Source organism: Phyllostomus hastatus, unplaced genomic scaffold (assembly GCF_019186645.2).
Source record: "Phyllostomus hastatus isolate PE091 unplaced genomic scaffold, TTU_PhHast_1.1 phas_contig_65, whole genome shotgun sequence".
NCBI lineage: Eukaryota > Metazoa > Chordata > Mammalia > Chiroptera > Phyllostomidae > Phyllostomus > Phyllostomus hastatus.
Window position 1 is genome coordinate 4,720,870 of NW_025333932.1, and position 15,505 is coordinate 4,736,374.

Sequence of the window (15,505 nt, forward strand, 5' to 3'; positions counted from 1 at the left end):
AATAGTTTTAGATAGGTAAAAGCTTGGCATTAGACTGAATATGAAGGATTATAGCAGCTTTTACATTTTCTAAGTTAATTTGTTTTCTTTTAGCCCAAATTGTTTCTTGTGAAGTAAGATTAAGAGATCAGTGCAAAGGAACAACTTGCAATCGGTAATATCTATTATTATTCTCAAAATTAACTGATAAATGTAAGAAATATTTTCAGTGTATACTGACTGACATTCAGAGAATGTCCCCATTTTTTTTCCCCTAGATATGAATGCCCTGCTGGCTGTTTGGATAGTAAAGCTAAAGTTATTGGCAGTGTATATTATGAAATGGTAAGTATTATAAATATAATTATGTAGGGGTAGAATTATTTCATATAATACTTGATTTTTTTAATTTGAAAAATAATTTAAGTGTAGATATTTTGCTCAGAAAAGTTTGTCTAATTTGAAGTCATATAAATAGAAAGTAGCTGTATTTTATGCAGAACTCTAATATTTTAATATCCCCCCCTCTTTTTTACTAAGCAATCCAGTATTTGTAGAGCTGCAATTCATTATGGTATAGTGGACAATGATGGTGGTTGGGTAGATATCACCAGACAAGGAAGAAAACATTATTTCATCAAATCCAATAGAAATGGTGTTCAAACAATTGGGTAAGTACCCAAATACTCTTTGGGACCAGGTGATTTCAAATTGTAACAATGAGGTAATGCTTTTGGAGCAAAGCATAGAATTTATGAAGAAAGAAGGTGGTAATTTTTGAGGTTCATTTTGACTACAAGATTTCCATAGACAAAAAGAAGAAAAAGCATTTAAATGAAAGCTGAACCCTTTTGCTTTTAAAGAGCTTGCCAAAACCCCAATTTTTGTAGTTTCCTCAAGAATGTACAAATTTACAGTAATTTCCAATGTGAGCCAATTAACTTTTCTACTGCAACAGAAAATACTGCAAAGAAGACTGATTTGCATATTCCTGCCCTATTAAGGGAGAATAGGTTATTTCATGCAATAGTAACTTTGTTAATAAACTTAGAGTGTAAGGAGCATTTTGAAGAGTTGGTAAGTATGTAATACATCACATCTCTTTTGTTCATTTAAATATAATTTAATCCAACATAAAAGCATTGATTGCCTTTAAAATGTTTCTCGTGTTAAAAATACTAAATATTTTATAGAGTATATGTTTTTATATATACTCTATAAAAAGTAGAAAAATGAGGGTTTTGGAAATATTTTGTAGTGTCTCTTCTGTGAAAAATAAACATTAATGAACCTCGTAGGGAATGCCTCTTCTTAGAACATAGTTTCTTTCTTTAGTAAATATACAATTACATGAAAATTCATAGTAAAGCTGGAACTGATAATTAAAAACTCTTGCAAATTTGTGGAATGATCTCCCTTACATACAATTTTGATGAAAGGCTGGATGTATAGTTTTGAGTTATTAGCCATCACTCTCAAAAGCTTCATAGAAATATTTATTAACTAATTTATTCAGCAAATATTTATTAACTTCCTTGAATAAATAATAAATATTAATTATCAGTTTCAGTAAGCCAAATACTGGATTTTAGATTAAAAACCATTTATCCTATTTTTTTACTTAATTTACTTTTTGATTATGTTCATTATGGGAATTCTCTTGGAATTAGAAGGGTGTGTAATATTAAAGTACCACCACAAATGAGCCTTACCTTGTGCAGTAGATGACTTCTGAAAATCTGGATATAGATAAACCAATGAAATTTTTGATATTTAATGATATACCTATTCTTACTTTCCTGTTTTATACTAATGCATATAACGAAGAGTTCACTTATTTATTGTAGACATTTTACTGCCTACTAGGGGAATTAAATAATGCACACTGCTATAAGGTACTTATTATTTAGTATTTTTACAGTATTACCTTGTATTTACTACTGTGAAAGAATAAATCATCTGGTTCTGTGGTGTTATGGAGAAGTTATATAGATGATGATACTTATAAAAAAGTGATTGACATTTTTTATTTTCATCTTCAGCAAATATCATTCTGCTAATTCCTTCACAGTCTCTAAAGTAACAGGTTAGCACTTTTTTTCATCTTACTTTCTTACTACTGTGTTGCATGTTACTGTTTCCAAATGATTTGCCCCTTGTATTGTGCTTGCATTCTGTAGTTCAGGCTGTCACTTGTGAGACAACGGTGGAGCAACTCTGCCCATTCCATAAACCTGCTTCACACTGCCCAAGGTATTGTTTTCTGAGTGTTTGCATTGTCTTTTACCAGTGAACATGTACAGTGCTCTTATCTTCTGGTAAATGGTTCTAACTGAAATTCTGGTGTCTCTAGAGTTCAAAGGGGTGTGATCTCAAACTGCTAAGCAGCAGGGATCCATGGGCCATCACAAGTTCCATATAGTCCAGTTATTCTTAGTGTTCTTGCTCCACATGCCAAGTACCTTCTACTGCTCCAAGGTAGCTGGACTCATGCTTATGATCTATGTTATATGGGCTGTGAGAGTTCTGTCTTCCTCTGCTTGGGCTGCTATAAGCATAGACCAAATATATTTGTTATAAAAGTATAATCTCTTTCCAGAGCTTCACTCACTATGCTCTTACTAGGTTTACAGATTTAATTAAAATCGTGGTGTGTTTTATAATCTTAGAAAATTCTGTGGAAGATTTTTCAGGTATCTCAAATCCCTATATTTACAGACTGTATTTTTATAGAGAAAGGAAACATTGATAGGTGAACCTGGGAAATTTCAGCATTGTGATACAATGAGAAAAAGCAAAAATTTTAGAATTTTTCACTTATATGTTCATTAAATATGTACTACATACCAGTATTGTACTAGACCCTATCTCAACCATGTAACAAGGTTTATGAGGACTAAATAGTAAGAATTATCCTGGAACTTATCTGTGCAACAATAGAAATTGTGTTTCAAAAGGAACAGATCGTTCAAGTAAAATATTAATAAATAAGTTTTCTATTTCTTTGCTTATTTCAGGAAGGGAAATAAGAGGACCTACTCCTCACAAGGGAAATGATATAATTTTTAAAAATTTAACTTTCACTGTCACCAGTTTAACAAATCAGCAGAAATAATGATTTATCCATAATTTTGACCTTAGCTAGACTGGAAAGCTCCCTGCTCCCAGTGAAACAAAAGTTTTCTTCCCCCCATTAAATTTTTAATAGTTTCACAAATTAGTTCATAATGGTATTATTTATATGACATTTTATGACTTTTAAGGAACCATATTGATGGTGCATTTGTTTTAGAATTTTATATCACTTAATGAATTGAGGAATAAATCTATTCAGGGGGGAAATGCCAAGAAAAGATAAATTAAAGGGTATTAACTAAAACTGAGCACAAAGAAACAAGATTTACCTACACAACGTGTCCTTGAGAGGTTCTATAGCTGGCAGATCATCCCAAAATAAACTTTCTCTCATATTTAGTACCATGACCTTGGAGAAAATGTGTGTGCTTGTGTGTGCGTCATTGGCAATCTTATCCTTTTTACATATGTGTGTGTGTGTGTGTATAGAAACAATTATATATAATATATAGTTATATATTATACACAATATAGTATATATTATATATAATTATATAGTATATATAATTATATAGTTATATATTATATATACACAATTATATATAATATATATTATATATATTGTGTGTATATATACAATTATATATATAAACAATTAGATTTTTAAAACCTGTTGCATGTTCACAGTGTAAAAGCAGTTATTAAAATCCATCAACATGTTCATTAAAAACTTACAAGTAATTTGTAGATAAAAGAACATTTTTAGCCCTGGCTGGCGTAGCTCAGTGGATTGAGCGCAGGCTGGGAACCAAAGTGTCCCAGGTTCGATTCCCAGCCAGGGTACATTCCTGGGTTGCAGGCCATAACCCCCAGCAACCGCACATTGATGTTTCTCTCGCTTGATGTTTCTCTCTCTCTCTCTCTCTCTCTCTCTCCCTCCCTCCCGTCCCTCCCTAAAAAAAAAAATAAATAAAATCTTAAAAAAATTTTCAAAAAAAAAAAGAACATTTTTACTAGATCACTATCTACATTCTAAGTAGCAACAAAGTGTTAAAACTACAGAGATTAGAACCCAAACAAGCAAAAACTTTCTCCCCTCTTTCTTTGACTAGAAATCACAAAAGTAAAAACTAATCCAGTTTGGAGCTACTGACCTTAGCCATCCATAAACCAAGAACTGAATAAGGTCAAGGTGGAGCCCACACAGCATGATCCTAAGGGAAGAGCAGATAGTTTTACTACCATAGGGTGGTCTCTGAATACTCAACAGTTCTCAAATACAAAGAGGAAATTTTAGTCAATGAGGACGCCCTTCCTCCTACAGGGACACCCAACAACGTTCTTACAAAAATCAAACCTTTAGTTCAAAGTTATAAAAACTCAGATTCATTTATTACTTATATGTAAATGGTTCTGGTTTAAGTTTGTAGGAAGTATATGCACTCTGGATTGTACAGTGTTATACACATTTTAGAAATAAGAATTTTAAATAAGAAATGCAATTATTTTTAAAATGCTTCAGTTGGAAAAGGTAGCTTCCACTGGAGTTTTTAGAATACTTTTCACAAAATCATCAATGTCTTCATCAAAGAATGGTTTTAGTCATTTTGTTGATATGTAAAGTGAATCATGGTTTTTCCAGTTTTTTGTATGAGAGATAGACAGACAGACAGAGTGAAAGAGAGAAAGAAGGGAAGGGAAGTGAAAGTAAACTCAGAAGACCCAATCAACCAAAAAAAGGGAGTGCCACTTGACAGTTTCTTAAACTTTGGGAGTGAATTTTTTTAATATCATGTAATTGACTAAACACTGAAAATTGGACCTTATATTTAAATAAAAAGGCTCTTGGGCCTTTTTAAAAGTGACTAAGCCAATCAGATATCAGTAAAGCAGGCTGTAGGATATCTGGAGAAACAACATTCCATGCAGAGAGAAGAGTAAGTGTAAAGGCCCTGAGGCATAACCATTAGACCAATGTGACTGTACCTGGGTGAGAAGGTGGAGAAGTAGGATATAAGGTCAGAGAGGAAATAGGAGGAGAAAATATGCTGGACTTATTGACCACTGCATGAATTTTATTATTCTGAATTAGATGGAAAGCCCCTGGAGTATTTGGCACAGAGGAATGGTATGATTAGACTTTTGTGCTTCAATATAAGTCTGTGGAAAAAGTAAATTGGAGGAGGCAAGTAGGAAATAGGCAGGTCATAGGAGAGCCTTTTGAAGTAAGGGAGCTATCAGATGGTAGAGTCCAGAGTTACAGTGAGGAGGTACCTAACAATGACCTGATTTAGGATATATTTTAATTTATAGTCAGCAGAAATTGCTGGTGGGTTGAATGTAAGGTGTAAGGATGGATATAAGAGGAAGGATTTCAGATAGAATAAAAGATTTTGGCCTGAGCATCTGGAATGATGGAGTTGCCATTTATTTCAGGAAGTCTACAGAAAGAACATATTTGGGGGATGGGAGGCAGAGATTAGGAATTTGGGTTCAAACATGCTACATTTAAGAAGTTTATTAGATCTAAGTGAAGATATGGAATAAACAATAGGAAATACAAATTTTATTATTAAATAATAACATTTAATAATTATGGTCTCAACTATAGGTATAAATTTGGAAATCAACAGTGTATAGATGATAATGGAAACCATGAAATTGGATGAGATCCAAGGTGTGAACACAGAGAAAAGAAACTATGAGATGTATGAGTCAAACAGGGATTCAAGTTTTCCAAATGACCTATTCAGTAAATTCTTCACACACATTGGGTACCAAACATCCAGATACTCAGAGTACTTTCTGCTGCCTTTTTCTGTTTTGAATCTCTACATTAGAAAGCTTTCTTGTTAAAAGGAAACACATTTGTGCTAGACGTGGATAGTATAAGCAGAAGAAATTGTATCTAGTGTGTGGCTTTTACAACTGACCTAGTTGAGAAAAAAAAAGTTAGTAAGGTTTAGAATGCTGAGTTTTTACTTTTGTGTTCACATGTCTGCAGTCTTACTAAGAAGAAAGATTGAAATAACCAGCCACTCAGTATTTATAAATATATATTTATTTTTCAGAGTATACTGCCCTCGAAACTGTATGCAGGCAAATCCACATCATGCTCGTGTAATTGGAACTCGAATTTATTCTGATGTAAGTATTCTAATTTATGCAGTTCTCAGCATTTGTGCATGAACATGCATATGTGTATGTATAGATTTCATAGGTTCTATACACACATTTAAATGTATATGTATATTTACATGCAGTAGCCCCCCCCCCCAATAATCCAGGGTTTTACTTTCTATGGTTTTAGTTACCTGTAGCCAACCATGATCTGAAAATATTAAATGAAAAATTCCAGAAATAAAAAATTCATAAGTTTCAAATTGAATGCGATTCTGAGTAGAATGATGAAATCTTGTAATGTGTGGCTCTGTCCCATCCTGAACACAATTCATCCCTTTGTCCAGTGTCTCCATGCTATAGATGCTGCCCTCACATTATTAGTCACTGTTATCATATCAACTGTCATGGTGTGGTGGTGCTTCTGTTCAAATCGCCCTCACTTTACTTCATGATCCCCCCTAGGGAAGAGTAGTGAGGTTGGCGGTTCAGACATCCCAAAGAGAAGACATAAACAGCTTCCTTTAACTGAAAGATGAATATAGTACAGTAAGATACTCTGAAGGGGTGGGGAGAAGAGGGAGAGAGAGACCAAATTTACATAACTTTTGTTATAGTATATTGTTATAATTGTTCTACTGTATTATTGCTATGAATCTCTTACTGTGCCTCATTTATAAAGTTAACTTTATCATAGTGCATATATAGGAAATATATAGATTATACAAGGTTTGGTATTGTCTGCTCTTTCAGGAATCTACTGAGGGTCTTGGAACAGTAGCCCATGTGGATATGGGGGGACTATTGTACAGAATAAAGAAACAGATTCTGTGCTAATACATGAATTCTCTGAAGAGTTAACCATTAATAATAACAAAAAAGAATATCCATATGTAAATATGGGCACAATAATTTAGTTAGATTACATTTTTCTTTACATCCTACCCATATATTTTATATTTATATCAGATACTTAATAGTCTGGAAGCATTTTGGGTACTAAAATACATTTTGCTTTTCTTTACTCTTCCTTTTGGTTCTTTAACATTTGAAGTATAAACTGGATAATAAGAATTTGTCAGATGTATGAACAGTATCTTCACTGCCAAAGGGGCATTTTTAAAGTAGCATAGAATCACAAACAAAAAAAGAAAAAAGGGAGAGAAAGGACTCATGGACCCTGACTGCCACAGGGAGCAGGTGCGGAGGAGAGTAAAGGGGGAGTAAATGCTGATAGAAGGAGACTTGACTTGGGGTGGTGAATACACAATGCAATGCACAGATGATGTGTTGTGGAATTGGGCAGCTGAAACCTGTATACTTTTGTTAACCAGTATCACACCAATAAATTCAACAAAAAAGGAAACAATAGAACCACAAAATCACAAACAAATAATACACTAGAATACATACAAAAGGAAATTAGTTGGGAGGATGTTGTAATGGATGACATTCCTGGGACTGGACAAGGAACATTACCTGTGATAGCTTCAGTATGGATAAGTGCTTCTTGAGCCAGGTGTCAACCCTGGGCTTCTAAAGAGGATTAAGGGTCACATTCTAGTGGGGGAGGGGCAACGCTGAGGGGGCTGGTGAATGGCATATATGGAGACTGCAGGGGAGATCACCTGAGCTGCAAGGGAGCATTGCCTTTAGGTTTGCTTGTCTCTGAGCTGGTGAGAATGCAAACTGAAAATGGCTGCAGCCAGCTTAGTGGACTGGGAGAAAGATTCAGCTCTTGAAACATCTAAATGGAAACTCTGAGTGCATGCTGATGAGTTTATATTTTATGTGGCAGACCTTTAGAAACTGTTACAGATTTCTAAACCAGTGAGTTAGAAAATCAAACTTAGATAATAATACTCTGGGTGCATATATTCAGTCAGATATTGTGGAAATAACAATTGTGGAGAGTGTCCTGAAATATGTATGCTACCACCTTTTTTCTCTTGATAAATTCATTTAGGTCCAGGTGTTTCTTTCAGTTCAGCCTTGCCATTGAAATTATTCTCCAAATCTAAGTCTCTCCCAAGGTCCAGCTTTGCAATCTTCTTATCTACAGCTTAATCTTGCTGGTATCTTAAATAGCTATTTCTCATATTTGTTCATATTTTGATGTTTCTGTTTAAAAATGCCTTTTTTTCTACTTTTCTATCTCTCAAAAACATGGTCACTCTTCACATCACTTTCTCTGTGAAGTATATTGCTAGATCTCTTAATCCAAGGATGATGTCACCTTTCATTCAACCTTGTTACTTTGTTTTCTCCTGTTAGCACTTGGCTAATTCGGTTAAGTATTGTGATGGTTTCCCCATCTCTTTCATTAATTTTTAAGTCTGTTGAGGGCAGCAGCTGGGCAATTCATGTGTCACTTTTTCATCAACAATTTGATGGGTAGCAGGCTGGGAACAAGACAGGCTGGCTTCCTGACTTAACATAATTTAGAGCACGAGTAACATCAGAAACTAAGCAAATACTTTACACGTAAATATTTGTAGAAAAAACAAATTAATAAGTGTGTATGAGCGTATCTAGATCACCATAAAATCCCAAAGAAATCATTCTTTCCAGATTGTCCCTTTAAGCAGCAAAACTTAATTTTAGTTATGTTTGATGAAAATCTTTCACCATATCCTATATACTTCTGTACTAATAAGCCATCTCTTTGTCAGAGTGAACGATTTGTTAGAGCTTGATACTGAGATCATTTTGTCTTCCTACTTCAGTGAAATGGTAGGGTAGATAATTATGTATTATTATGTAGACCTTTTCAAGATAAGTTGGAAATATAGAGTTGACTATAACTGACAAATGTAGAGAAAGAGATTCATCTATTACCTGCCAATCTCATTACCTTTTTACAAAGAAGATGTGGACAGATGAGAACCAATCCATTAACTTCCTCCCTTCTCTCTCCCTCCCCTCTCCCCAACCTTACTCTTTTCCTTTCTCTCTCTCTTTTTACTTGTAGAGTTACAACTTATACATTTTATTGCTTTAACTTTTATTTCCCATTTGTGACAGATGAAGTTAATTTCTGCATTCTTTAAAAATGCTCTATTGGTTTCACAGATAAATTCTTTTATTTCATGATATATTAATACTTACAAAGTGTAGGCATGAACAGAAAATCTCTTCTGACCTTTAAACTTGAATAGGAATGCCTGCTGATAGCATAATTATGGACAAAACAATAGTTTCAAAACATATTAAGTGCTTAAATTTAGTGAAAACTATATCTAAGCACTGTCATTTCCATGGGGAAGATGCTGATAATGCCTTTATAATGGAGCAAGATAAATACTGAAATGTATATAAGATTTTTTTATTTGCATTTGTTATGAACCATAATGGATGCAAACATTAATTCAGAAAGAGCTTTTAATGGGTAAATAAAATGCCTCCTAACAGTAAGGATATGAGGTTTTAGATATATGGCATTTTGTAATAGGGAAAGACATGAAAAGGGTAAACCAGCTTGGCATTCGGGCTCTCTGATCTAATAAATACTGACTGATGTCACAAGGTTCAGAGCACAGTAATAAAGCAAGGTCATGTAAGATGTATATGCTTATATGATTTTTCAAAAGCTCATTAAGCCACTCACATGTGCATGGAGATAAGAAAAGAGCATACCAGTGGAGTCAGAAAAGACCCATGGGGAAATGAGTGGGTGGGTCACTTGGTACTGAAACAGTTCATGTTTCATTTTATGGAATTTCCTGGGGCTGTACTCAGCTATTGATAAATTTTGGCAGAGCATTTAGATTAAATCAAATGTTAAAATCCAGAGAAGACTTTTATGGGCCAAGAAGAAAGAGTTGACTTCTAAAAGTCAGTGCTTTTAAAAATTTGGAAGTGTTGGACCTGAAACAATAATTTTCTCCTCCATAGAAATCCCATTCAATTCAGATTATATAACTGGCACAATGTAATAATTATGGAAATTTGCCAGGACCTCATGCGAGACCATTCAAACCAGGGTGATGATAGACATCGAAAATCCAGGCTGAAGCTATGATTGTTCTTCATATTTTCAGGGGGATGGAATTATTCTTTTGGGCAAATTTTCTCTGAGGAGATCATATTTATTTAATAGGGAGAAAACTCCCAATTTAACATATACCTGTATTCTGGAAAAGGGACCATAAAGATATACAGAACTATGTCTGAGCTGTCTAGGAGTCAGAACTGAACATTAGGTCAGAATGACTCCAGTAGGGACTAACAAAGGCTGAAACTAAATAATAAAAAGAACCAATTTGCATTTTGTTGCTTTCACAACAGAAAAAGCCTGCTATTTGTCTTGGCATGTGTTTGCTACATTAGATGGTAAGGGGAATTTTAGCACTGCAGTGACTCTTAAGCTTTGCCTTCATACTTGCTCAGAAGTGGCTTTAACTTTTCGATTTTTGAAACATTCCTTTATTCACAAAACATCATCCTGTAGCTGCTCACTGAGAATTCACATAGAGACCTGTCAGTGACTTCAGCGCAGCAGGAAAGTAAGCTGGATGAGTTCAGCGGGAATTTCCTAAGGGCAGGTTTTCCCTTGTCCCCTCAGCTGTCCAGTATCTGCAGAGCAGCAGTGCACGCTGGGGTGGTTCGAAATCATGGTGGTTATGTTGACGTTATGCCTGTGGACAAAAGAAAGGCATACACCGCTTCTTTTCAGAATGGAGTCTCCTCAGAAAGGTAAATTTAAAATCATATCTATATTTTATCTTTTTATGCTTGCTTTACAACAAACTCACTTCCATGTGGGTTTGAGGTTCTGTGGCTGAGGCAGTAGGTATTTCCCTTGCTGATTGTAATAGTAGGTTTTCCAGGGATGGTAGAGGCTGTAGTACCAGAGGTACCTGTCTCCTGCAGGCTTATAAAAATCAAAATGAAAATCGGATTACAAGTCAGAACCACTCTTTTGTTAATTGATCTTATAATAAGGAAATATGTTTTATCCTCTTTTGAATTTCCAGATTAAGTTTTTACATGTAATTCTCTCTAGGTGAGCAAGGCACTGACTAATTCTCTAATCCAGTTATCTGACAAAGTATTTGACAAAAACAATGAGTGATTTTCCCCAGAGCCAAATTTTCTTTTTGATTGGATGTTGGGCAGCTAATATGACATAAATGAACTCTTTCAGGTCATCTCATAGTATCTGTCTCATGAGTATTATATATTTTGGTGTATATTTTGAGAAAATACATGCGGTTTACTTTATGAAGTGTTAATAAAAGTTAAAAGAAAAGAACCCATAGTGACTTTTCAACTCACTGGTACTCGTGGAAATCATATTACGTCCCATATATTTTTTTTAGATGCAGAGAACTCCCTAGCTTTTAGATATTTAGTGAGTCCTTCAAATTGTAATGGAAGTTTTACATTATATTAAGACTTCTTTAAAGGACACCAAAGGGTATACCCTGCAGGGTATCTAGCTCACCTTCCAGGAAACTATCTGGGTGCTGTCTTCATAAAAAATAGAGATTTATATTTAGCATCTCTTTTCAGAGGAGACTACATTAAGGTGACTTCTCTACAACCTGGCTTATCTCCTTAAGCAAATATGCTATATAAAGTAGACTCTTGAGTTATAAGATTTTGATATACAGTTTTCTAAGCTAAACTGAGTGATATACTTTTACTTACCTGTTCTAGTTCTTAAATTTATTTTTTTAAATATTTTATTTATTTATTTTTAGAGAGAGGGGAAGGAAATGAGAGAGGGAGAGAAACATCAATGTGTGGTTGACTCCCGCATGCCCTCTACTGGGAACCTAGCCTTCAACCCAGGCATGTGTCCTGACTGGGATTCAAACCAGTGACCTTTTAATTTGCAGGCCCACACTCAATCCACAGAGCTACACCAGCCAGTGCTAAATTTATTTTAAAAACAATAAGATGATAGGTGATAGCCTCAGAAAACCGAGAATAATTATTTTGAGAATCTGCTCTGAATTTTCCAGATGCTCTGGGCACTTTAAGTATATTAGCTCAGATCCACAAACAATCCTACAAAGTCAATTCTATAAGCCCTAACCTATAGACATGTTAATTGAGACCCAAAGAGGTTAAGTGATGTGCCCCAGGCCATTTAACTGGTCAGTCTCAGAGCTCAGGTTCAGAAATCTTCATTTTCCCAGGATTATCACTGTGTACAAAGAAAACACATTTCTAGAACTTAGTCTGTGTCCTAAAAATAAAACACATTTCTAGAATTTAGTCAATCTGTGTTCTGCAAATAAAATGGCTTTTGAGTGGCTATTTGTATATAAAACCTGGCATGTATGTTTGCTGTGTGTGTATATTTGTATATACTTTTTTAACTTTAAAATTCTGCCCTTGTACATGAATCAATATAGAAAAGGAATTGTATTCTGTCTCCCCTTAGAATTCATTGTGTTAGTCCCTAACACCTTTTTTATTATTAAGAAAATAAAACTTCATGCAAAATGTATAAAGACTTCAAAAGTATAATTTTTATAAAATAAATAATGACTAATGGTATTATTAATATGTTTTAAATTTTAGGCATTTAAACAAAACATACCTTGACTGATATTGCCAAATAAAATAAAAATAATTTAAGGAGTAAAATGTACAATTCTGTATTGTTTTTAATTTCTTTTAAAATACCTCCAAAATGAGATTGAGTGCTATATGTGTGTTTTCATTTTAATGGAAAAATTATTGAGATCTTTCAGATTTGATCATTAAATTTTCTAAGACTTTTTGTGAAGCTATAGATATTAAAACATTAATAAGTATGATAGCAAAAAATGTAAACTTTGCCAGGCTTAGGAAATGATAATGTTAGTGGTCTAAAATATTGCTTAAATATTACCATCTCTTTAACTTGCAGTTAATTTTTAACCATGTTAGTTAGGAAGTAAACCTAGATCTCAGTACTGAATAGCAGCATCTCCATATTCCCCAAGTGAAACTGAATCACAGCTGCTAACTATGCTCTATTAGAATCAAAGGTGGTAATATATGAAACATTATCTGGGATCAGTGAAGTTTTATATAAAATATGATTTTACCACTGTGTGCCTTAGTTTCTTTAGTGAACTTGCAGCTCAGCACAAAACCAAGATTTAAAGAATTAATTATGTTATCCTCACTCAAGCTTTCCAATAACTATACATTACAGTAGCCTTAAAAAGTTGGCCAGCTGGATTCATAGAGCTGCTTTCTTGAATGTCATAAGAATGATTTATTGAGGTATTATACATGGAGATGACATCAATATACTTTTTGTATTTTTGCAGTTTACAGAATCCTCCAGGAGGAAAGGCATTCAGAGTATTTGCTGTTGTGTGAAATAGAATACTTGGAAGAGGATCATAAAAACTATTCTAAATGCCATATTTCTGAAGTTTGTATAAAACTGTAAAATTACTGTACAGAACATAGCAACTATTTTAAGTCCCCCCCTGCACCTAAAGTGCCAACTACATATAAATCTTGATAGACAAAGTCTGTAAAATAAAGCATGGGACATTATTAGCTTTGGAAAAATTAATGAATATGTAATGGTTTTAGAAATCCTGTGTTGAATATTGCTATATTTTCGTAGCAGTTATTTCTACAGTTAATTACATAGTCATGACTGTTCTACCTTTTATATGTTATATCACATGGTGCTTTGTATATGCCACTAATACAATGAATCTAAACATTGAATGTGAATGGCCCTCAGACAATCATTTGGCATATTTAAAAAACAATAATGATAAAAATAATAACTGTAAAAATGAAAGAAACCATGTTATTACATTTTCCCCAGTTTAATAGTATGCCATTACCTACACCAAATAATCTCAAATTGTTTTTCATTTTTTACGTGTATAGTTTTTCTCTTCTGTTAAATTTAAACATATAGGATATTAAGTCCTGATGCTATACTTCTTATTTTGTATAAAGTAATTCCTTAATATCCAAATGAGTCTATTATAATGTTTGATTCTCTAGGAATGGCTTTAATAGTAAATGCAATGAAGTTAGAGTGGTGGCAGGGTGACATTCCTAGTGATTATTCAATAAACAGTGAGGTATGCGTGGGCAGCCAAAGCTTTCTGCATATTGTTCACACTGACGTCAAGTCCTCTTTTGTATCCTGGCAAATACTCCTGCAGGCCAGGAAGTATTATAGCAAACCTTTTAACAAAGATGAATTATAACATATTGCATCACCATTGCCACTGATTTTCCTAATGGTAAATGGCTGTGTGTATAAATGTTGCCATATTATGGTACCTATAATGGTGATATACCAGTACTTGTTTCTGTGAAAAATGTATTGTGCTTTGAGACTAATACCTGAAAAATGTTAATTTTGGTTTTGTTTTTTTCCTGCTGAATTTACTCTTCCCATAAACATATTAAAATAATCATGTTTCAAAGTATTATTTTCAGTCTCCTTTGAATTCTTATTTTGATTTAGAATTCATTTTAAATCTACAAAATTATTGTCTTCTAATTTGGGTTATTGACATGAACATAAATAACATCCTTAGTACCAAAAGCATGCACAGTTGACCTGACTATTTAGGTATTTGTATGTGAAAGGGAAAGCAATCACAACTTTAGAAGCATTATATTAAGGGAAAAGTTGAATACAATGAGAGAAATTAATTTCTAAACTAGAAGGAAGTAATCTGAAAATTATAAAGTAATTATAAAAGAATCAGCAAGACAATAGATACTTAAATATTTTTAGAAAGTAAATTATTGGGTCTTTAGGAGGAGAATAGAGATGAGGGAAAGTAAGACAGGTGGATAATACAAAGAAAAAAAGACAAAATAAAAAAAGAAAAGAAAAGAGAAGAGAAGAAGCGCTCATGAAAACAGCTGCTGGAGAGCAAACTGAAAAATGAACATCATGATAAGTTATCAAGTGTTGGCCGGGGATTAAATGGTTTAAATGTACATAATCAAAACTTTAGCACTTAATACATTAAAAAATTTAAAACTTAAAGCAAATTTGTGGGAACATTTTTTTCCCAAAAGATGCATTACACCTGCTTAAATAGTGTGATAGAAATTTAAACTTTAGCCAGATTCATCTTCTGTTTCTTACCTCTTCCCTCAATAGGGAAGCCTCATCAATTTACTCAGGACTCTAGTATTATTCCTAGTTTAGATATTTGTCATCAAGTTTCCATACTATTTCAACCTCTCCAACTAGAGCCCCCTATTTTTATTCACCTGCATTCCTTTTCAATGCATCCTTAATTTGTTTCACTGGAATCACTCTCTTCTATAAGTTGCCATTACAGTATTTGAGAAAACCAAACTGACAACTCAGTGGTCACAGACATTCCTC

At 33.7% G+C, this 15,505-nt stretch overlaps 1 protein-coding gene across 2 annotated transcripts in view; it reads left to right on the plus strand.

Annotated features, from left to right (window-relative positions):
• CRISPLD1 (cysteine rich secretory protein LCCL domain containing 1) overlaps positions 1-14,546 on the plus strand; it is a 40,068-nt gene extending 25,522 nt beyond the window's left edge. For both annotated transcript variants that reach the window (XM_045849452.1, XM_045849453.1), the window contains 8 exons: positions 94-154; positions 258-324; positions 520-650; positions 2,022-2,065; positions 2,160-2,232; positions 6,126-6,201; positions 10,739-10,869; positions 13,449-14,546. In XM_045849452.1, coding sequence (XP_045705408.1) covers positions 94-154; positions 258-324; positions 520-650; positions 2,022-2,065; positions 2,160-2,232; positions 6,126-6,201; positions 10,739-10,869; positions 13,449-13,500 — 635 coding nt within the window. In that variant the 3' untranslated portion in view covers positions 13,501-14,546. The remainder of the gene's footprint in view (positions 1-93; positions 155-257; positions 325-519; positions 651-2,021; positions 2,066-2,159; positions 2,233-6,125; positions 6,202-10,738; positions 10,870-13,448) is intronic.
• Positions 14,547-15,505: the final 959 nt, after the last annotated feature.